Here is a 23373-nt window from a genome sequence, read left to right as displayed (position 1 = left end):
TTCTGTAGTATCGGAGAACATCCGTCAAGAACGATATCCACAAGCCCAGCCTGGTGCCGAAATCAATCAACAGATGCAATAACCTGTGTGCCAGTGGAATTGTCTTGCTTTCAACAAAAATTCGAAGATTATTCCTAATTCCGATTATGATATCCTCGCGTAGCGAACCTCATATGTTTCGTACCATCCACTAATCCTGCGCTCGACAAGTTCCCTCATTGCTTCGTATGTCTGACATTTATCTTTTAGATCTTCACGAAAATCAATTTCCTCAAACTTGACTCTTGGTTGTCGGTCAAGTTTACAATGTGCTCCATACTTATTCACTTTGTGAGCGGTTAGTACAACGGGAGAAGTCCAGTTGTGGGATACCGCACTTTTACTGATAGTTGCGTATACAACGTTCCTATCGCCAAGCTTCCGGTTTGATTGTCTTAATGTTCCAAGGTACACACTAGGTTTGAATAATGGATCCGGTAACCCATGATCTTCACCGGGATATGGAAATGGTGGGTTTAATACACCCAGTGGTGTAGCAGGCCGCTGTTCTGTAAACACATCATGTGCGGAATCGTCGTATGGTTCTTCTGGAAAACTTATTATGGCTTCTTGCCCCGAATCAAGTTGCTTGGGCGACAGGCATTTTGAAACTCGTGCAGATAAAGGTTGAGTAGAAGGAGCGAACAACTTTGCAGAATCGATGGATGTCTCAGACGGAAAGTAAGTTGGCGGAACCCGCAGCCCAGGAGGAGCTAGAGGCTTTACTGTCTTGTCATGGAGCCCTGAAAGTCCAGAATCATTGCCGGTTAGAGGCAGGAAATGAGTTTCTGGTGGAAAGGTACGGTCTTCATCTGAAATTTCCACCACGTGGGATAATCTTTCCAGTATCTCCTCTTCTGATTTGGTCCGTTCTAGTCCCTCGAGTTCCTGAGATGCCATTTTTGGAGCAATCGAGAGATAGGAGGAGAATGCATTGTTGTATCCTATGGTTGTAGAAAATTTTGAGAAGCGGTCCTTATATTACTGTCGATTTGAGAGCAAGATTAGGAGCTTTCTTGATTGTCTTTGTAACCTTGGAAGCTCCAGAAGGTTGAATAAAGAATACTGAAATACATCAACGCGATCCTTGAGCATCGCTGACATGTGAAGATCGAACAAAGAATTGTGATATTCATTACCAGATGATTTGTACAGATTGATCGAGACTTCTCGAAAAACTTACGATTTTCCTGGACCTTTCAGAGGTTGTGATGGTTAGACATTGCCATGGTTATACTTATTTATGATGCCTGTCATAACTCTGCTTTAAATGCCATTGCGATGATATCAAAGCTTGTAGAATATACGATAAACCGTCAAATAACTTGTATCAACGATGGTTGTATCTGTATCAAGTATATCGTGAGAGAGGAAATTTATAGTGATGTTTGTAAAAACCACCTGCAATTTGGGAGCAAGTGGAGAAATCTTGCTCATTCGCCGAAACTCGGGTTCTGGCCTCGATGTCAAGGCATTTTATCATATCACATGATCCTTACCTCGCTTCTCAGGATCTTTCAATTCTGCCTCCGAACCTCCCAACTACCTTGAGATCCCCAATTGACGCCCATCATACCTGTCAAGATGTTCACACAAACTGTCCGCGCTTCGGTATGTTATATGCTCAGCTCAAAATGTCATTTTACTAACCGCAGAAGCGCTCTCAAATCGCCCGCGTTGCGAGGCAGCAAATGATCAGCAAGAGAACTTTCATCGTTCCAACTGCTGTTCGTCGTGGTACGTTCATAATTCTATTCACAACTATTATTCTGCCTCCAGAATCACTGCCACCGAGACAGATAATACACGCAGAGATACCCGCCAGTCAGAAGCTAATTCCGATCAATAGCGGACCTTGTCCAAGATCTTTACCTCAAGGAATTGAAGAGTTACAAAGTTCCTCAAATCAAGGCATCCGATTCCGAAGGACAAGTTCTCAAGTTCTCCCCACCTAAGGCCCCTACATCTCCAGAAGAAACCGATATCGCGAAGGAATTGGCAGCATATGAAGCAAGCACAGTCGAAGTAGAGGGACAAGCTGAGGGAGGTGTTGAGGCCAAGGAGGTTGATTGGTTTGAGGAGGAGCCTGAGGAGGAGGCCGCACACCACTAGATTACGAAATGATACCGGAGTGAAAACGTGAAGCCGCGTGGTAGATTAAAACGTGGGGATGCGATGGAGGGGCGGGGAAATGTGTACACATAGCGAGGTGGTAGAATGAAGTGCGAATTGTACAGTCATTAACCGCCTTTTTTGAAAGAAGACTCGATCGACTGGGTTATCTTCCGCAGCGCATGTCACTATTTTGCTCCAAGTTTCTGGAAGCAGAGTGTCCACACCGTCCATCTCGAGACGATTTAATTACTACCGTCTGCTTGTTTTGGTCCTTCAATTTTAACCCTGTCCACGAAATCATGAGTGTTTCACGCCAAGTGGCTAGGATTCCTGACTCACAGGGAGCGCTATCATGACGAAATTGTACAAAAGAATACTTAGTATATTAAATCCAGTTTTGGAATTGTTATGCCGCACCATCCACAATAGATGTGCGGCCACTTCCTCGTTCGAGAAGATCCCCTGCTACTAGCTGCACGGGCCTTTGCGGGGGGTACTAAACATCTTCCTCTTGTTCTCCCGCCCAACATTACTGCCTCCAACATCACCACTTCATTATTCTTGAACAGCGGGGAAAATATCATCTTTTACGTTCGCAGTCTTGATCCTACATTAAGTATCGCCCATCATGGAATCCTTCCGGCTCACATACATTACTAGTGTTTTGGCTACCATCCGAATATCAATCAGTCAAGCTTTCAACTACCTCGTTCACCCAAAGCCATTCCAATCAATCTTCAACATCCACAGAAGCAGTTTTCTTAATACCTTTTCCTTCCAGCTCATATACCTTTTTCTTCATACTTGTGCCGTCCAACTCAAATTTTCCGGGTCCCTCCATCTCATGAAAGTTGGCAGTCGTTTCTAGCTCTAATGCATTCTTATCACTTCGCATCTTCCATGGAAGCGTGAGAGGCTGTTTTCGTTGATCTCGATGACGAATGACAACACACACTGTCACCAAAAGAAGCAAGCCTAAGACACCGGTGATAATTCCCACTATCATAAGCATGCGTTTATTTTTGATGTTGGAACTCGACGGTGTATCTGTAGATGCTGATGGGGTGTCGGTAGATGATGCAAATAATGTCGGGTGTGTGTGCGCGGTGATATTAACTGTACCTGTGGTCACACCTAAAACTGATCCTAAACTCGAAATGTATTCGTTTCCTGATGTGATAGTCGAAACTCTTTGCTTTGCTGTTGTTGAACTACTACTACCGTCACCTACAACGGTACTGCTGATGCGGGTGCTCGCGGTGATATTACTAGTGCCACTGGGGTATCTCGTCGTTTTATCGATGTCTCTGCCATCATCTCTTTTATAAAATGCAAAGTCGTTGACCCAAAAAGCACCCGAAAGTGTCTTGTCACCCTCACAATCGCTCAAAACTACCCACGGTGGAAAATGCACATTATTTATATCGAGCCCTGGTGGTACAGTCCACTTGTATTCTCCAGGTGATAGTGGAACATTTGCTGTTGTTTCCGAATCAGTCTTTATTCCAGACATATGAAGATGACGAACAAACAAGCTATTTCAAGAATTGAACCTCCAATGCCACAATCAGTGACCATTCGCATTAAAATCAAATTGGTAGTTCCACTTTGACGTGATTGCCATTTGATGGCATAATTACTACCCGAGATTAGGATTTGCCTATCATATGGTGTGAGGATTTTGAGCTCGATCGCGTAGTTTGAGCGTACCAATAAACACAGAACCGAAAGGAGAACACAAGTTACGTGAAGATATAGAATCATCCTGATTACATGTTTGATGTATCATTTGGAAAGAAACAAATATCACATAAACGGTGCTATGGTAAAGAGTTAAATACGATTGAGCATCATTCTACCATTTGTGCAACCTCCGAACCCAGCTGCTGACAGGAGATTAGGAAATTTGTGGCTCGATTTAATACGGAATGAGCATCTTGGCCCCAACTTAATAAAAAGTATTTATATAACTCAGTGGACGAAGTGGCATCCAGGATCTTCTCCACAAAGCAATTACTGAAACGGCCCCCAAATTGACTCTCTGTTGTGTAACCCAACTCACAGCATAAATCGCCAGCATCCCCCAATCATGCATCAAACTATCGCTAATTTTTGGCTTGAAGGAATCTCAAACTGTGATGGTGACCAACTTTGGTCATACTGGATAAGGCTATAGGCATCAATTTCCATGTTGTGGCGCAAGCATTGAGGAGTTTGAACCGAGTGGTAATATCGTCTATCTCGTTTATTTCATCTCATTTCTTACTTCTACAGTGAGCCCTCGTGTCGAAACCTCGTTCCTGCATATCAATTTGATATTCTACAACGTTCATCTCTACGAGGTAGGTGGTGGAGGAATAAGAAAAGTTCGCCAAGTTTACCCCTTAATGAATTTTTTTACCGCATGGATCTAGACTCAAGCCTTAATCGCGAATACGTGCCTGTTTAACACTGACGAGGACTGTCGCCGCGTGTACCACATATGAAGGATTGCCTGGTATTATTATTTGAAGGTTGATACGATATTGTCATCTTCATTTGCACGTATCTAGTACCAACCCTGATATCATGCTAGAAACTAGTGACATACTAGCAATAAAATCCATCATGACACTATAAATTACCTCTTGAAACAGCTTCGTTGCACATCTACTCGTACTACCTTGAAATCACAAGGCACATATTGACAAATCTCTCAGAGCCTTGAAACGCGTAAATAATCTACGAAACTGTTCCATGCCATCACCCTCCTCGCTACCCTCACGCGATTCACCCAGCTTTGTTGCATATCTACAAAATTCTTAATACAAGACATATTCGAATAAGCCGCAGCACTTACCTAACCCTCTCAACCACCACACGACACCAAACTAAATTCGATACCGGCAAAGTTTCGATCACCTACCTAGGAGCCTAGGTATGGTGATAAGTTTAGGGTTTCGATACGGAAAGTTAGATCTGAGATTTGGGGATACGGAATGGTACTGGTTACTCGTGTGAACTTGGATTCTTTTAGTGGTATCTAATTGGTGGTTGGGAATGATGGTGTTGTGTATCTGGACTCGTGATTTTGAGAATTTTGTTCTGGTGTGAGGGGGAGGGGGATGGGGATGGGGATGGGGGTATTGGATGGTGTGGGATCGTGTGGTGTACAGCGGTAGAGAATAGAGTTTGGATATCTATCTATCTATCTGGCGATGCTGGGTTTAGGGTTTGCGTCGGAAAGTGTAAAGCTAGTTGGGTCATGGTTGGCTTTACTTCACAGATTTAATTTCATCTCTAAAGATGGTGATGAAGCTATGTAGAATGTACCGCTGTGGTGTGGCTCTACGTAAGCAAAAAAACAGGCGGGAATTGACCACTATTAGAAAAACCTTCAATAACTAAGATCTCTTTTCGATATAATATTAAATAATAAAAACACTTAATCTCAATACAAAAAAGACTCAAATTTTCGTTTGCTTTTTTCAAATTTCAATATTTAATTTGAAATGAATTTATAATTTATTAAAAAAGATCTTTGAAAGAGTACTCAATTTCCGCCTGTTTTTTCGCTTACGTAGAGTGTGGTCTATATGAGTGAATATCGATACGCTGTCCTGGTGCATGACTTTTCATTCTTTCGACGTTGGTTTCACTAGGTATCTAAGATAGTTGTCTGCAACGCCTTCCTATGCAGTGTAATATGTAATATGTAACATGTAGTATTTGGGTTACATACTCCTCTTCTCCTCTTCTCAATCCATCTCATATTATATACTGCCCATCTCTCCTTTCCTATTCTTTACAATCTCTCAATTTTTGAAGTACATACACATCCATATCTATATGCATAGAAACACGAACAGGAATCGAAATCCCATTCATTCAAACGATCAATCAAATAACCAACGTTTACAAAACACAGATGGATGGCCAGATAGACAGAGGTAGATGCACGTGTAGATAGATGCACAAAACCAGGCGGTGAAAAAATAAATCTCATTATCAAGTAGATAGACAGGTAACCAAATACCCCTTTCCATCCATCTTGCCTTCCTTCCAGCACATTCACCCATCCACGCATGCACGCATACATGCATCCATCCATCAAACATACAAAAAATATCCATCCATCCTCCCTCCTAACGCCATCTAGATCCATTACTCATACTTCGTAGTCTAGAAACTAAGAAAATCAACCCACCCAACTCCATGATTTCATTTCACAATCTCCATTAATAGTATTTCTCCGCTTTCCATTCTTGCTAGTTTTGGCTTGCTTGCTCGTTCGCTCAACTCACAAAATCAATCCTTTGTCAACTTTAACACTTCTCCTTCCTCCATCTACAACTTCCGACCCCCATTTTCCCTTCCACTCCCTCTCCCTCTCCCTAGCTTCCTCAAAAGCCCTCCTACAATCTTCGGGTAAAACGTCAAGTACATCTTCACTAACTCCACTCAAGCCATCCATACCAATCAAGTTGTCTCCCGCGCTTCCATTTGATTTTCCGCCCGCGCTCAAATCCCAACCCGCGCCATCTGGACCTGGGACGCCGTAATGTGTCGATGGAGAGGATTCCATGTATGTATCTACTATCATGAGATTTCTGGAAAAGAATGGTTTGACTGGTGGGAACAGTGTTGATGAATCTGCAGACGGGGATTGTGGTTCGTTGTCGTTTATTTGTTCCCAGCGGGCATGAGTCGGTTGCATGGTTCGTGGGTATTGCATGAGATTTGTGTGGGGATCGTAGATACCGTTCAGGTTTTGACGACGAGCTGCTGAAATTGCGGAGTTAAATCGACTTTTGGTATGTGTTAGTGAGCGATTCAAATTGAATTTTGGAAAAGAAAAGAAAAGAAAAGAATAAACATACCTAGCTTCTCGAGCATGTTCCAACATCCAATTAACATCATTAACCATAATCTTTCTCTTCTTGCCATCAATCATCTTTCCGGTTTGTTGTGGGACAGTGGGTTGGCCAGAATGATATACTGAACTTGCTCCATGCCATGCGACGTATTGATTTTTGTTATATGCTTCCCCATCCTTAATTGCATCGTTTGGATCAGCTAAAGAACCTTCTTCAACTCCCTCTTCCCTTGCTTTCGTAACCTCGTAATCATCTGTGATTCTCTTGCCTCCAACAATAATTTGAGCACCGAATTCGCGGAAAACTGATCTCGCTGTAACAATTCCAATAGCTCTTCCCTTATAAGAATGTGGAATAAGTTCTCGTTCGATCATGTCCCGCTTCTCCTCCTCGTCAATAATAATCTTAAATAACCTCTTATGCTTCGCAAAGAAAAGATAACTATCTCTGAATCCTACACAACGTGCCGGTTCGGTGGATAACATATAAAGTCTCTTTCCTCTTCCATGAACCGTAAAAGTCCTGCAGCGATATTCCCGACCATCTTGTAGATAACCAAGCTTATCAACCTTTTTCTCTCCTTCCGCATCCTCCGGTAATTCCACTTCATCATTCACAACATCCATCATGTTTCCCTCTTTATCGACTGGTTGTTGTGTAACATGACTGGGACCGCCTCTTCTGGCCCCTCGTCCACCACCTCTAAATCCTCTTCCTCTACCCCTCCCTCGACTTGGTGTAGGCGCCTCGGAAGTAGTTCCATCATCCAAGTCCCATCCTGGAGGTTTAATCTTGGGAGGTCTACCTAGACGCTTCTTACGAATGGTAGTTTCTGGAGCGGGAGTGGCTGGAACAGCTTCTTCTTCGACTTCTGATTCGATGGCTTCTTCTTCCTCCTCCTCGTTTTCATCTTCATCATTTTCAGGAGGGGTACCGGGGTCAGATGGTGGTGCATCAAGTATGGAATCATCTTCGGGGTCATCGTACGTTTGTGGTGTATTTTCTACATGGAAGGGAGATGAAGTTAGAATTGTCCCAAGGTAATAATGTTATGCGCCAGATGAAATATTGGAAGCAACTCACTCAATGCAGCAGCGGCATTTTTAGCAGCAGCTCTACCAGGTCGTCTACCCATTTTTGAGGGATATTCGATAATCAATTAATCGAATTTGGGCTTCAATGAAGGTATTCGTGAGCTTGACGTCGCGACTTGCGACGCGAATTGAAAGTCGGCCGCTTAAACAAATTCCGAGAAGCACGTGGAAAGAGAGCTAGTCTTAAAATGGTTAGTTGCCATGTGATCAAAATCTCTCCAAGAATCGTATTGATCCATTGATTTTCCCGCTGCATCTGCTTACCTTTCGGGTTTTCCTAGATGGTCTCGGTGAGATCTAAAATCACAAGATAGAGTGTCTCTGTTACTAGGGTTCAGTCTTCACACTCGTTGACAGATGACGAGAAGCATGAGATGCAGCCGACTCCTAGAATAGTTTCGGCTCAAGTCGGATCGAACTCTGAATCACCTGGACTGTGTTTCTCAAGTTCGTATCTTGAGTTGGCTTCTGTACCCTTTTGTTTGTACTTTGCTACATTTTACTATTCCTATGTCAGGATCACAGCAGTGTCGTATAATGGATGTACGGGTACTGCACATGCAATGAGGCATCTAAAATTACCTTGTGAAGGACGAACATTCTGTAAAACTATGCAGGCTGTGGTAGCTGAATGCGCAATGCAAGTTTCCATCGGAGGCTTCATAAGTTCGCATCGCAGCATCGCATGGCATTGATTTTATGGGTCACAACATGCGGATATACTAGGCAGTTCTTCAAAAACTATATGATTACCAGATTGGAGGGTTTTTAGAATGATCTTTACCGAATACCTGTCCAAAGAATTCCAAATAGAAGAGTTATTAATGCAGAAAACATGCGATCCTTTCCCTTCCCCGCCGTCTGACGACAGAAATTGAAGATTGGAGATGCTGATATGTATTGGTGATATTGGCATATTGCAGTTCCTTCGGGTAGTATTGCAGTTTTTGGTGTAGACCAATGGAACTCCAACCCTGGATAAGGGTATGATCTTAAGCTTTAAAGTCTTAGGTCAGCTTGACTGGGATGCAGTTTGTGAAGTGTTGGGGGAAGTAGTGGAAAGGCAAACCAACATTCCAGATGGGAAAACCAATAATCTTCTTGTGTGGGCTGGATCTGGATGAAGTTGCTTGGTTTGTTGATAAATATCGGTAGACCTGCCGTACCGGTACAGTAGGTGTTGGGAAACCTCGATAAGTCCGATAGGAGTTTTGATTGCTTCGATTGCAACATGTATGCATTTGTAAGATCGAGTTACCTAGATAGATAGGGGTTTTGATTCGTGGCGAAATAGACGAAATGCTCCGTAAACGAAGAGGAAAGCTTCAGCTCCAAACCTTAGCAGTTGGAGCAGATCTTTGTGTACGTACAGACTCCAGAGAGTCTTTCAGGCCTGTTGTAAGTTGTAAGTTGTAAGTTGTAACTTTGTATAACTGCTTGAATTAGAAGTTGTTACTCAATCCGTAGAAGTTGTTGCTCAATCCGTAGAAGCTGTTACTCAATCCGATGAAGCTCCGCAACCCGTGTCAGGGTACTGCAATATGGAGTGTGTAAGGTTTATTGTATATGACGTATTTGTATCGAGTCAAGGAAAGGGAAAGTGTAGGCTTTTGAATCTGGTTGGAAGAGAGAGTGCTTGCCGTTTAATTGAATTGCGGTCGAGAACATTTTTTGTTTATTTGGGAGGCGATGGCTTGGGACATTTGCTTGGAAGAAGTTGTCTGGGACGAGGGAAGAGGGACGACCAGTCACACTACAGATTGGAGAAGAAGGAGAGCAAAAGCAATGTTATATGTTGAATGTCAGATTGAATGTTATAGGTTCGGAATGAAAAGATTAGATGAAGGGAGGTATCCATCCGGTTTCTTGAGTGTTTCCCAACTACAACCTACAACCTCCAAAAGTACATGATCTATCGCATTTCATCGTTAATCGGTCTCGTCGGTATCTCCAATACACATGACATACATGACATACATGATATTCATGATTAACATGAGTAAGTTGAGTGGTTTGATAACGAACGCGTTTCCTATGAGAGCAAAGCAAAGCTGCATTATGAATTAAATAAGACGACTGGCTGCGCTGTCATCAATCCATCAATCAATCATCACCATCACCATCGACCCCATAAAGACTCCACTACCTATCTATCTATCTTCACCTCCTTATTATCTACGTCGGACTAATTTGATTTCGACATCACAGAGTGATACTTGTTGATATTCGACACTTGACACTTGACACTTGACACTCGATATTCAATACTCTCGACACTTGTTTACTTTTTAGTCTATCCGTATCAAATTTAACCCAGACTTGCATCAATATGTAAAGAGGGAGAGCATTAATTTCACTCTTCTGTTACATTCTCTTCTTCCTTTTTCTTGTTTTGCGACATCCATATAGTATCTATCTATCTATCTACCTCTCTATCTGTATATCTATATCTATCCCACCTTTCTCCCCATTCGAAGGGGTTTATTTCATCATATATATCTACAGGTACACACATATACACGTACATACATATACTTTGACTACTCTCCTTCCTCAATCTATACCTACCCAACTACCTACCTACCTACTACCTACCTACTTACTTACCCATTCCATTGCATTGTTATATATCTATATACAACATTTTTCAATCCCACAATCCAATCTCATCTCACCCATCCATTCAATCACTTCCACGAATATTCGAGCAAGTAGTTCAGCTTCTACTGCAGTTTGACAGCTGCGACTCACAACCACTTCGCCCTCATCATTCCGCTGGCCTCATCATATCCAAGAGGTGTTGAAAACACACACAATCTGGGGAACTGACACGACTTAAGATCCAGGTGGTCATCAAAACTAAGGAAATCGAGCCCAAAAGATCAAAATACGCGAGGAACTTATTATTTCGAACTTTGCCATCGTCTTCGCCTTCGCCTTCGCCTTCGCCTTCGCCTTCGCCTTCGCCCGGATAGCCTTAGGTACAATTTAGAATTTGGGTTTAAGAAATCAAGAAGAACAGACCCTGATTCAATTCTTTTCCCCCCTCTTTCCCAATTCTCCAAGTTTTTCCCCGAAAGAAAACCTAAGTTTCAATTCAATTCAATTCAATTCAATTATCAAAAAATTGGAAAATAATTAGGAAGGGGAAAGAAAGGATTGGAAATCATTTTCCGAGGTATTATTTTCATATAAACTCGAACTGCGGCTCATTCCTTGCTCGTTCCTTCAAGACAATCAATCAATACGTACGGAACGGAAACGAAAGAGTCATAAGTACCTATCTTATTTCTTATTTCTACCCGTCGGTCAAAACTCCTGCGGAACCCACTATCAACATAACTTATGACCTAGTTACTTATTAAAGTCTATCTCGAGTCCCCAGCTAAAAAGTACCCCCAAACTTTCTACGCTTTCTACGCTTTCTCCGTTTTCTACCTTTTCCACGAACCTTCGAACGAATTTCCTACCTCTTCGCCCACGAAACGATCAGACCGCAACGAAATACTCCCAAAGACTTCAACATAATTATAATATTGGCATCGGATAGTCCTCGCAGACCATAAAAAGATACGAAAATGGCAGGAACAGAACACGACTTGCTTAGGCAAGCTACACAAGCAATGATGGCAAGGTATGATTACAAAATTTTCGATTTCGCACCTCTTCCACTTTGTCGGCATAGAATACATATACATACATACACACGCACACACAATAGAGGTATTTATATGGCAGCGCTTCTTCTTTGAAGCTAAACCACAGCATGCCTTTGGGCGACACAAAGGACAAAGGGGAATGTGGACAAATACTTCCTATTTTCTCCTTTCCCGCTCTTCTCTCCGTTTCTTTCAACTCCACTCTCCATTTTCATCTCAACGTCTTTTGCACATGCTGAATCACTAAACGTCAAAGTTGACGAGGGGTACGGTTCCGGTTGTAATCGGGATTCCTTATCGAAACGGCAATCGGCGTACAGGTACAACTTTTTTTTTTCTTCCAAAAAATTAATCAGAAGCAAGAGGGAGAGGGAGAAAACAACCATGTCACAAGAGAGAAATTTAATATTGGTTGAAGGTTTTCTGATTTGGTTGCTTGCTTGTGAGAGAAGAAGCAATTGATCATTCCTTGCACCTTTATCTCTACATCTTTCTTCAATTCTACAATACTTGACTTTACTCTACTCTACTCTACTCTACTCCACTCCACTCCACTCTACAACATCTTTCACGATCGTCAACACACAATGCCTTCACTTCATGGTCTTTGGTCGCATATTAATGTTACTTTGGCTAATCTGACAAATAACAGAGATGATGATGGTGATCACATCGATTCCGATACACCCCGCTCTGGTGTCGCGACCCCACAACCAGATCCTTCAGACAAGCGAACTCCTGGTATCTTGCATAGCTTTTATGGACAGGTTGGTTTAGGTTCTTCCTCAAGTCAAAATCCTTCGAAACATACATCATATGTATCACAAAACCCTAACACAGGTGATCTTGAGAGTTACTATACTTCCCCACGACAGAGATTTGAAACAGGGGATGCGTTGTTAAAAGTCACTCCAGGTTCCCTCAATGAACCCAGGATTGATTGTGAAGTAGAGAAAGAAAACTCACTACTTCCACCACATGAATCTTTGGGTAGTTCTCAAATATCTAAGCAACAATATCTCTATCCGACACCGCCTGTTTCACATCCGTCCTCACTACATAAGGTGAAATTGAGTGATGCGAGTTTTGAAGATATTGGCAATAATGTACAGAAAACGGCAGCTCCTACAGATCGAGATTGTATTTCGGAATCAATTCCGTCACATGCAAGAGCTTCGTCTATGACACCATTGTCAAACATTGTCACTCCATCAAATGTTCATGCTGCACATTTTTCAAATCCAAGCGATACCCCTTCCGAGCACAAACTTAGCACTCCTCCATTATCCCGATTGAATTCTGAATTCCACAAGTCACCATCTTATGATCGACTCAAGAAGCTAACTTGTGATGGATTAAAGAGCATACCATCAACACCCACTCGAGCTTTATCGAATCAAACCTCGAAGTCAGATCAAAGTGTTATGAGCACAAATTCTGAACATATCGCACAAAATGGCAAATCAGGCACGAGTGAGCGACCGGCTACTACTTCTCGTACTGATAGTAGTTTGGGAGGAGCAGTGGTGCCACCAAAGGGCAAACTTACCGTGAAGATTAATGAAGCCAGAGGATTGAGAAAGAGCGTGGACCCTTACGTTGTAGCCGTTTTCCAACGAAACGAGCTGGTATCAAAAGGACCACAATCAGAAGAGGACGATGAGGATGATGGCAACTCACATAGCCCCGGCGGCATTCCGATTGGTGGCATTCCGATTACGCGAACTGGAAGTGACTCTGGTCGTTCCATGGCAATTCCAATGAAGAGTAGGCAAAGCAGCAATACTAGTTTGTCGGAATACAGAGATTTTAAGAACAAGGGCCGAAAAATGTTTACCCACCCGAAATGGGATGCTGAAGCTGTCTTGTAAGTGTGTCAGGATAGATTAGTGGCTCATCTAGCTAACGGTCCTTAGTGATGTTGTTGGCTCAGATACAAGAGTCAATATAACCATTTACGACCGAGCTCAACAAGCAGAAGAATTTTTGGGTCATGTTGATCTTCAAGCCAATCTTGTTGAGAATGTCGATGCTCCAGTTTCCGGCTGGTTTCAACTTCGTGGCAAAGACATGACATCGAATGCAGGAAATGTAGGCGAGGTTCACGTCGAAATTTCCTTCCAGCGAACAGAGAAGAGACATTATGGACCAGATGATTTTCAGATTCTGAAGCTTATCGGAAAGGGTACATTTGGTCAAGTCTATCAAGTACGGAAGAAGGATACAAAGAGAATCTACGCTATGAAAGTTCTTCAAAAGAAGGTTATTGTTCAAAAGAAGGAGGTTGCTCACACCGTTGGCGAGAGAAATATCCTTGTTCGAACAGCTACAGCCGATTCTCCATTCATTGTCGGTCTTAAATTCTCCTTCCAGACACCAACAGATCTATATCTTGTCACAGATTATATGTCTGGAGGCGAATTGTTCTGGCATTTGCAAAAGGAGGGAAGATTTGATGAGCAACGTGCCAAATTTTACATTGCGGAACTTATCCTAGCACTTGAACATCTTCACAAACATGATATCGTCTATCGGGATTTGAAACCAGAGAACATCTTGTTGGACGCGAACGGACACATTGCTTTGTGTGACTTTGGTCTATCGAAAGCGAACCTTACGAAGAATGCCACGACTAATACATTCTGTGGTACTACAGAGTACCTTGCACCCGAAGTTCTTTTGGATGAAGCTGGATATACAAAGATGGTTGATTTCTGGTCTCTAGGAGTCTTGGTGTTTGAGATGTGTTGTGGATGGAGTCCATTCTATGCCGAAGATACACAACAAATGTACAAAAATATCGCTTTTGGTAAAGTTCGATTTCCAAGGGATACTTTGACTACCGAGGGTCGAAACTTCGTCAAAGGATTACTTAACAGAAATCCCAAACATCGTCTTGGAGCCACGGATGATGCTGAAGAATTGAAGAGACATCCTTTCTTCCAGGACATTGATTGGGATGCTCTTACCAAGAAGCTGATCACTCCCCCTTTCAAGCCAAAGTTGAAGTCAGAGACCGATACATCCAATTTCGATCCTGAGTTCACCAATGCTTTGAATGGTGCATCATCACTCAACGCACGTGCAGCTGCCCTTGCTGCAGGCATGGCAACATCAACACCATTATCCCCAGGCATGCAAGCAAACTTCAAGGGCTTTACATTTGTTGACGAAAGCTCGATTGAAGAAAACATGAGAGATAGAGTCAAAGATGAATACGAGGATCGAATGGATCAAGACCATAATGATCCAGAACGTGATTGGGAGGACCCATTTGATATTCCTGATAAATCACGCATGGATCGAATGAGTGGTGTAGTGAGGAATCACAATGAAGATGAACGAATGTTCAATGGTGATGACTTCCATTGATCCTTTGTTTATTCCTCAACATGACCTCATCTTATGTATTTAAGGATCTGGTGCAGACAAGTTTTCTTTTTGTGTCAGCATACATATACAATCTTCCTTTTTATTTTCCAATTCGGGTTTGGTGAATGGAATGGGGCTCATGGTGTGGTGCATGCATGCTTTCCATTGTATCTTACTTTGTCTTTCATGGTCTTCTTTACTTGTTCGCCGATTATTTGGTGGGTTCATTACTGGAGATGATTGATCGATACATAATCTGGGGAATCTTACCTTACATCCGTTTACATACTTATGATGATATCTTTCGAGTGGTAAGAGCATGGGCTTGGCGTAATTGATGGATGATTGATTGCGTGTGCTTGTCTACGCGCTTGATTTTTTGCATTGGGATGGAGTTGAGTTATTTGCACTGCACAAGGCGCATGATTTGTATCAATTTGCTTGCTTCTATATCTATAGGAGTATGGATGAGAGGATAAAGGTGGATTGATCAGTGGTGGTATGTATGAGTGTAGTGGAGAAGAAAAGAAACGCAACCCTCAAGAAGCATTGGGTGTAGTACGAGCATTGAGGATTGCATTCTTATTACAGAACATGTTGTTCAGGATGTGCGGTGGGAGATGGAATGAGGTGTGTAGTGGAAGTGGAAGTGGGGCAGGAAAGAGAAAAGGGATATAATATTGATAGAAGCTTTGAGGCATGAGCGATTAGAGAATGCGGATTATGATTAATGAGAGAAGGCAGAGAGGGGTGAAGCATTGGAAGGGATGGAAGAGGAGATGATATGAGAAGAAAAAAAGTCCTGAGAAGTTATTTATTTATCTATCGGATTGTATTGTATCATTCGTGTTTATGTATGTATGTATGTTCATTGATTTGATCTTGAGGGGTAAGGTGTGAGGTTTCATGTGATGTGTGATGTGAGGTATGACATGAGATCTTAGGCATACGAGCAACTGATACAGGGATATCAGAGGGGTAGCTGCATGTATGTCGATTAGCAAGACAGTCTGTTGCCCTTCCGTCTGCATGTCAAGAATGCTTGCTCCGAACCCTATCTCATGGTCAAAAATATACGGTAGTATCTGTCGATCACTAATCCATCTGGTTTGCATTTCTTTGTCCTCGAATATGAGGGAAGATCTATCGAAAGTTGTAGATCTTCAAGATGTTTGTCCAGAAATCTTCGGACACATTGTGCAGTAAGTAGGTAGGTACATGAACGTTCACTCAATCTTAATTCTTCGCCCACCCCAATCCATGGACTCGGAACCCTCGCAACTCTCACGTCAACTTCTAGAACTATATTGGGATTACCTCAATGGATAGCAAAGGTTTGTGAGATCACATTCCCGGACGAGATAATTGATCTTGGGAGTCGGGATTCTTTCTCGGGTTTGGTTTGTTGTCGATTGATTACTTGATGGTTCATCGTGTGCAAAACGTGGTAGTATATTTTGTTTTTAAGTACTGCGGGATGCTTTGTCGGGAATTTCAACTTGTTACTTTGGCGAGTTCGTCGACGCCAATGTCAGGTACTACGCTCGTTCACAGTAGCGCTAATGCACCCTCATCAAGACATCTAACTCACTGTTTCGCCAGTTTTCTGTTCTTTAGAGATTTACAGACAGAAGGCAAAATATGGAGACTCACTATGTCTTGAGTATTCATACGACTTGTAGATGGGGTTTTGCAGGCTTGTCATAATATATCCGGAAGTCTAGATGTGGCTTTCAATACTATTCTCATGGTCTCTCATTACATAGGACCAATATGACTTTACAATCCACAACAACGCAACCATCAAGTGCTCATTGCCTCCGGCACAATTTTCCGGTCGCATCCTCAACCCATTTATCACTGCCCACACATGTTGGACAGTAGAATACATCGTCACCATCGTAAGTTCTCTTCACTTCTTCTAACTTCGGTAGACTCTCACCGTAAAAATCCTTCAAATAATCCGGATCAAATCTATCCGCTTCATTCATATAACATCCAGTATCAGGCGCCAACTTTTTCAACGCTCCGACTTTCGTGTATGTTATATCGTCCCTAATCTCTTGTGCGATGGCCTCGTCGGTATCTGCAGTCCATCCGCGCGCTACGACATTGTGTATGTATGAAGATCTCCATGCGGGATTCAGGCCTGCGCTTTCATCGGGGACAAACACTTGACCACCTCCAACTAGAGAGACAGAAGTAAAGGCAAATTGACCTTGTGATCCAGCAGTTACATTCAGCATCTCATTGAGATTCGTCAAAGAAGATGTCAGTGCTGTACGGTCCAAAAGACGCCCACCGAAAGCCCCAGTTCCAACACCTGCTGCACTCTTACCACCTGAAAGTGTCTGGTAGTATTCTGCGTATGTAGAAAACTCTAGGTAGTTCGGATTGATAACGAGACTTGTGTTATACTGCTCAAGTTTGGACATTAAAGTTTCAAGTATTTCCTGGGTTTCGGAAAGAGTCTTTTCTGACACGGCTATGGCATGTTGATAACCGGTTGTGAAATTTCCAAAAACAGGCGCATAGCTCTGCACTGCCCAACTTCCATACCCAGAAAGACCAGCATCATTGAGATCTGGATATGCAGAGTATATCAATGCCAAGGCTGTCATGAATGCTGGGATTTCCGCATCGGTCAGTGGGGCAACGGCTAGTGTTTGGGCAGAAATTGATGTCGTTGGATACGCCTTGATAATTGTCGACAAGACCACTCCATATGTTCCACCTCCTCCACCTCTAATGGCAAAGAAAATATCTTGATTGTGACAGTTATTTGCAGTAACAATCTCTCCATTTGCAAGAACCACTTCAGCTTCGAGTACTTGATCGGCACCAAGACCATAATCGCGAGATGCAGGTGAGTGGCCTCCTCCTTGAAACCACCCTCCGATGCATCCTACAGTCTATAGCAATATCAGTCTTATATCGATTGATTTTCGGTCATTCAACATACCGAATCACCACCTCCTACAACAACCACATTTCGTTTCGTGGCCTCTGCATAGACATCTTCCCAGACATAACCTCCAGCAATCTTAAATGCACTCCCTTTCCAATTCGAAGATTTACAACCATCGGAAGGTAAATATGTATCTTGAAAGATGATACCTTGTCTAAGACATCTGATCCAAACTTCTAAACTACCATAACCAGTGGATCTATATGGGAAGAATTAATTACCTAGATTTTACTACTCGATAGGAATAAGATCGATCACCTACCTACCCAGTAGGTCATGGCCAGTATTTCTAACCACCAACCTGATATTATTTTTCCTAGCAAAAGCTACTCCCTTAGCAACATCTTCGGGCGTCGTCGCATTTACAATATATTGAGGAGCATCTCCAATCGAGCAATTTCCTGGAATCGCTCCGATCGCAAAATCAATTGGTGGGCAGGAATTGTTGATAGAGGTATCTAGAGCAATTGGATCATTTGCAATGAGCTCCTCGTCGGACAATTCTTTCACAGCCCTAGAACATGCGTCCAAGTTTTGTTGTGGTCCCGGATAACAAACAATCGCTGCTGGCGTTGCTTTGATTAGTTTCCCAGATATGGACGCGTTCAATGATTGCCATGAGTGTTGTGAGGGCCAGCAGCCATCAGTTGGTCCCTATCACTAGTCAGGAATGGTATTGTCTATAGACCGGGGTAGATGTACACATTTACAATCTTTTGAGTATTCCGATTTTATATGACCACCCGAATCCGTCGCCAAAATCAGAGACACGAGTGCAGAAAGACACAAAAGTAATCGAAGCATTCTTATATCTGTTGAGAAAATTACCTTTATGTAAGTTAAAATTCAAAATGGGATTTGGCATTCGGGGTTTAAAAGTACAATTCAGCACCTTGGTCTATGTGCAAATACCGTATGGAGACATATCACGCAAATCTACGCCCCAAGCATCAGAAGAGGAAAGAGACAAGCATATTTTACAGCCACCCGAGCTTTAACTTCAGCTGGTCGGATAGTTAACAGCGCATCAAACTACTTCTATGTTAATACTATATATTATCATAAGAATAAGAAAGAAGCCAGCCAGGTATAATCCAAAATAGGAATTAATTCTATAGAGTATCTTTCAATCATTTTATACAGTTTCTGGTTCGAGCGATTGTTATGTAAATCTGAAAGATCATTTTGAAAAGAAAATGTCTTTTGAAGGTGCGTTTTCCCCGTCCAGCTAGAGCTTCATTGATGATCGAGCGCGGACCCCGCAGCTTGGAACAGGGCTTTCGTCACGCGAGTGCAATCTTTAAGAAATCAGTGCATTCTTCACGTTAAATTAGATTTTGAGTGCCGCGAGAGCCGGGAACAATGACAAGTAATGGGTATTAGGTATCACGCTTCTATCGTGAGTGTCGCATTTGGGAAGGATTGAAGGAGTGCCATGCCATGTATGTCTCCTCGATTTAGCCGACATCCCGCTTCTGCGCACGGTCCCTTACTGCCCCTTTATGAATGTGTATATTGTTGATCTTTCTTTTGGAAATTCCAATTCTCTTGCAATTGATTAGTATCGTTCTCCGATTTACTATCTTTCTTCTATCTTTTGAGTCTGTCAACTTTTTGTAGCGGTTGGAGAATTTTGGTCAGTGAAATCATTGAATTTTGAGCATCTTTCTGTACAGTCTCTTCCGGTTTGCTGGATTGCTATGCTATGCTGTCTTGATATTTCCTACATTTTTACTGCTCGTCATTGTTTGTATGAATCAAGTCTTCATCGACATGTTCTTCCTTATGGCCCTCCACTATCTTGCAAGGTATCTTACTAGTCTTTTAATTCTTACCATCTTCTAATCTAGACAAATTTAAGAGTCTACTGCTTAAAGGTAAAGGTTAATCATAGCTATCTCTTTTGATGTTTTCCGAGGCGGAGGGTTAGCCAGAGCGCAGGCATCCCTAGTAATAGTAGAGAAGATTCATTTCGACTCACTCGCGAGATAGAGCTCACCTTTATCAATTCGTATGTCTCGAAGAAGAAGAGGCATTGCAAGATTTTCAAGAAGCGCCGGTCGATCAAACAAAATATCTGGAACGACAAGTGGACTAGATTTGGCTTCCGTGCCATAGAAACATGGATAATTCCTTGGGCATAAATTGAAAAGGAGGCACAAACTCGGACTTGGACTTGGAAGAAAGAATTTCATGTGCTCGTTGAGACCTTCACTCCCAACCCGCAGCCGCGATCGAGGACGACCGAAAAACGAAGACGAAAATCCACGGGGGTGCAGAATGGAAAGTCATACAAGCGCATGAACTTGAATTCTTCACACCCTTACCATCATTTGATCAAGCATATGATAATATCAAGAACACCTGAAGCAAGCGTGGAATCTCGAACAAAAAGTGTAGTATACATACAGTATACTACATTCTGAGAGTTGCTTGTCTGTTTGTACATTCGGATTGCAAGTTTCTACTCTATAACTATCCATGCATACGGTGGTCAAGAGTAAACCTACTTTGTACTCACTATTTAGGAATGATAGACACTTCGCTCTAGAATAGTAGAGATTTAAATCAACTCTGCAGTTGAAGAATAACTCACTAGGGTCGGTCTTCGGGTCTCAAGTATCAAGCTTTGCGACTATATAGTTCCATATCCATATCCCCTTTCACTGCCTGATGTACCGTACACATCTCCACAGTAGTTTGCTATAACTCGCGAGCGATGTTCTACTCTATCGAAACTCGAAATCGACGATGAGATGAATAATGAGGGCACGACTTAATATGTCTTTGAAGTACAACAGCTAGCCATCTGAGGAGATAATTCGCAGGAGATGATGAGCTCATTTCAGCGGGTTCCCCCTCCCGCCACTTGTGAATTCCAACCATAAACATGCATATATCTACCATGTCACTTTTTATATGTTTATTTTTTATAGGTTTGCTTCTCCCACTCCCTCAAATAAGCACAATACATATACCTAACATCTTAATTCCATCTCTCCCAGGCCCCCCGCAGGTATTGTACATGCGTCGCGCTCTACTCCAAACAAACCAGAGAATCACAACGACAAAGTTCAATAACCTCTATCGATATCGAACTCCGCTTCCCTTCCTTTCCATGGCTTTTCCAAATCCAGTTGTACAGGCTCTTGTAAAGACAATCCCAGTCTCATCAATACCACAGGAATTGAAGATTTCCGTACGTGACACCTCACGATGGGCACCTCTTACCATTAACAAAACGATTCTTATTTATGATTTCATTCACATACCCTAGAATTACAAATCCTGCCATACCAAAGCCATTCGTTTTACCCTCCTCCTTCTTCGTTCATACCATCAATATTCTCACACCCTACCCCTACGTTCATAATGTATCGACATTCTCCTCCGAGGTACAAAGGAAATCTTACTTAATACTTGGTGAAAGCCAAAGCTTCCTATAAAACGAGAATCTTGAAACAAAAAGAGAAAGACAGGCATGATGTGGTGTGGTATATGTTATTCACTCAGTATTCAACAGCTCGGACTGAAATTTAAAAATCAAAACCTTCAGAACATACAATTACTGCTTAGTATTGAAAGTGTTTCAGATGTTGAGATATTTTGAATGATTCGGTTAATTAGAACAACGGATTTTTAGAATCGACAATGAATTCTCCAGAATCACAAAATTAGAACCTGAGATGGACTACAGGCCGGAATATTGGAAACACTGCGTTCATTCATATTTAATTCCTCTATATACTGTTTGGATCCTGTATAAGATGTTTGGATCTGAACGATTATTCTTATGTTGTTATAGAGAATCAGATGCGATTAATATGATATGTAGTAGGCACAGGCATAGGCATAGTGATTATCGTAAGACGAGCCGTGTTGTGTATCATATATGAAGTCTTAAATTTAACTAACAACTGTAACCACCAATTATGATTATGAACAATACCTCTCCTCCGTCTCTCTCATATACCCAACGGGATCATCGAAAGAAAGCGAAACGTGAAAGTTCCCGAGGTATGTTTCAAATATATCATCCATTCAACTTGTGTTGTGCTGTACTCTACGCAAATCTATCTAACTGTAGATAAATATCAATCAAATACTGTTTCAAACAGCAAGCCATGTCAGCTCTCAGCTCCTAGCTCATCTTATCTTATAATATAACAGCAGACGAAATATCACGTGTCTTCCCGTCTTTTCGTGTCACCATTCATCATGTGTACTTGATATATGTATGCACTTGCATTCCATCTCACAAAGCTCACTCATCTTGTATTCCCTTGGCTGATCTCACTTTAATCCCTCGCCACCCTCCCCAATGCATGTGATGAGCCTTCGCCTCCCCAACCTAATCCCACGATCCCCCATAACCCGCCTCTATAATCCGCATGAACACGCAAGTAAGATCCATAGACTGTGGGGGTTACAATGGGAACTTGGGGGTTGTATCTTATACATGTATTCAGACTATGTACTCTATCCCGTCCTGACCGCTAGATCGATGAAACATAATTTGAGGATGGGGAAACGAAAAAAGCCATAAGCTTATGATATAGAGCGGGTATGACGCGTGAAGTAAATAAGTAGTGCGTAATAAGTGAGAGACTCGAGAAGCTAAGAATATCCGGGGTAGTACAAAGACAAGTAACCTACAATACAGTCATCCATCTACCTGACTCTGACTCTAACTCCTAGGTCCAGTATCCAGTTACAGAACGAAGAATCACCAGTTGAAGATCGCAAGTGACTCAATCAACCATCACCGTCATATCATGACTTAAACTGCAAAACCATGTATCAGTCATATGTCATGTCATTTCCTCTCCTACTCTAAATCCACTCACCACTCAACACAATAACACAACACACTCCCGAGACTTCGATCACAAATATCCAAGAATCAAGGATTCCGAGAACTTTCCGGCTCCAGATCACACTAGTTAATCTTTTCAACGCCAAAAAGAGAACAAAAAACGATAAAAGAAATAAACGGAGTCAGTCACCTGTACCCGCGACGACGTGGCGCAGTTCATCCATCCATCTTATCCACGTCTTTATCCACGTCCTTTATCCATAGGGCTTTACTTGCCTGCTTGGTTACTTGCAGATACCGGTATTCACCTATCCTAGCCCACTCCACCCCATCCAACATCCAACATCCAACCGGCGAATCCGAAGATTCCGATCATCAGTCAATCCTGTGGATGAACAAAAGATTTTGACACCGTACAGTGCCCATCATATTATCTGTGACCTGTCGGACTGAC

At 42.3% G+C, this 23373-nt stretch overlaps 6 protein-coding genes across 6 annotated transcripts; 2 read left to right on the top strand and 4 right to left on the bottom strand.

Moving 5' to 3' along the window:
• Positions 1-144: 144 nt before the first annotated feature.
• EAE98_002055 (uncharacterized protein) lies at positions 145-939 on the bottom strand (the record flags this gene model as incomplete). The annotated part of the gene is made up of 1 exon (XM_038949674.1): positions 145-939. The coding sequence occupies one exon, from the start codon at positions 937-939 to the stop codon at positions 145-147; it is 795 nt and encodes a 264-aa protein (XP_038813413.1).
• A 684-nt stretch (positions 940-1623) lies between these two features.
• Positions 1624-2151, top strand: EAE98_002054 (uncharacterized protein; the record flags this gene model as incomplete). The annotated part of the gene is made up of 3 exons (XM_038949673.1): positions 1624-1650; positions 1698-1776; positions 1889-2151. The coding sequence occupies 3 exons, from the start codon at positions 1624-1626 to the stop codon at positions 2149-2151; spliced, it is 369 nt and encodes a 122-aa protein (XP_038813412.1).
• A 733-nt stretch (positions 2152-2884) lies between these two features.
• EAE98_002053 (uncharacterized protein) lies at positions 2885-3918 on the bottom strand (the record flags this gene model as incomplete). Its single annotated transcript, XM_038949672.1, has 2 exons — positions 2885-3633; positions 3687-3918. 2 exons carry the CDS (start codon positions 3916-3918, stop codon positions 2885-2887), a joined length of 981 nt encoding a protein of 326 aa, XP_038813411.1.
• A 2515-nt stretch (positions 3919-6433) lies between these two features.
• EAE98_002052 (uncharacterized protein) lies at positions 6434-8145 on the bottom strand (the record flags this gene model as incomplete). The annotated part of the gene is made up of 3 exons (XM_038949671.1): positions 6434-6941; positions 7014-8013; positions 8094-8145. 3 exons carry the CDS (start codon positions 8143-8145, stop codon positions 6434-6436), a joined length of 1560 nt encoding a protein of 519 aa, XP_038813410.1.
• A 4205-nt stretch (positions 8146-12350) lies between these two features.
• On the top strand, positions 12351-16178 carry EAE98_002051 (uncharacterized protein; the record flags this gene model as incomplete). The annotated part of the gene is made up of 2 exons (XM_038949670.1): positions 12351-13630; positions 13680-16178. The coding sequence occupies 2 exons, from the start codon at positions 12351-12353 to the stop codon at positions 15133-15135; spliced, it is 2736 nt and encodes a 911-aa protein (XP_038813409.1). The 3' UTR covers positions 15136-16178.
• A 768-nt stretch (positions 16179-16946) lies between these two features.
• EAE98_002050 (uncharacterized protein) lies at positions 16947-18907 on the bottom strand (the record flags this gene model as incomplete). Its single annotated transcript, XM_038949669.1, has 4 exons — positions 16947-18047; positions 18098-18302; positions 18366-18757; positions 18806-18907. 4 exons carry the CDS (start codon positions 18905-18907, stop codon positions 16947-16949), a joined length of 1800 nt encoding a protein of 599 aa, XP_038813408.1.
• Positions 18908-23373: the final 4466 nt, after the last annotated feature.

The sequence above is a fragment of the Botrytis deweyae genome (genome assembly GCF_014898535.1).
Source record: "Botrytis deweyae strain B1 chromosome Unknown BDEW_004, whole genome shotgun sequence".
Classification (NCBI taxonomy): Eukaryota; Fungi; Ascomycota; class Leotiomycetes; order Helotiales; family Sclerotiniaceae; genus Botrytis; species Botrytis deweyae.
Note: the sequence above shows the minus strand (reverse complement) of the source record. Positions and strands in the feature narration are given on the sequence as shown.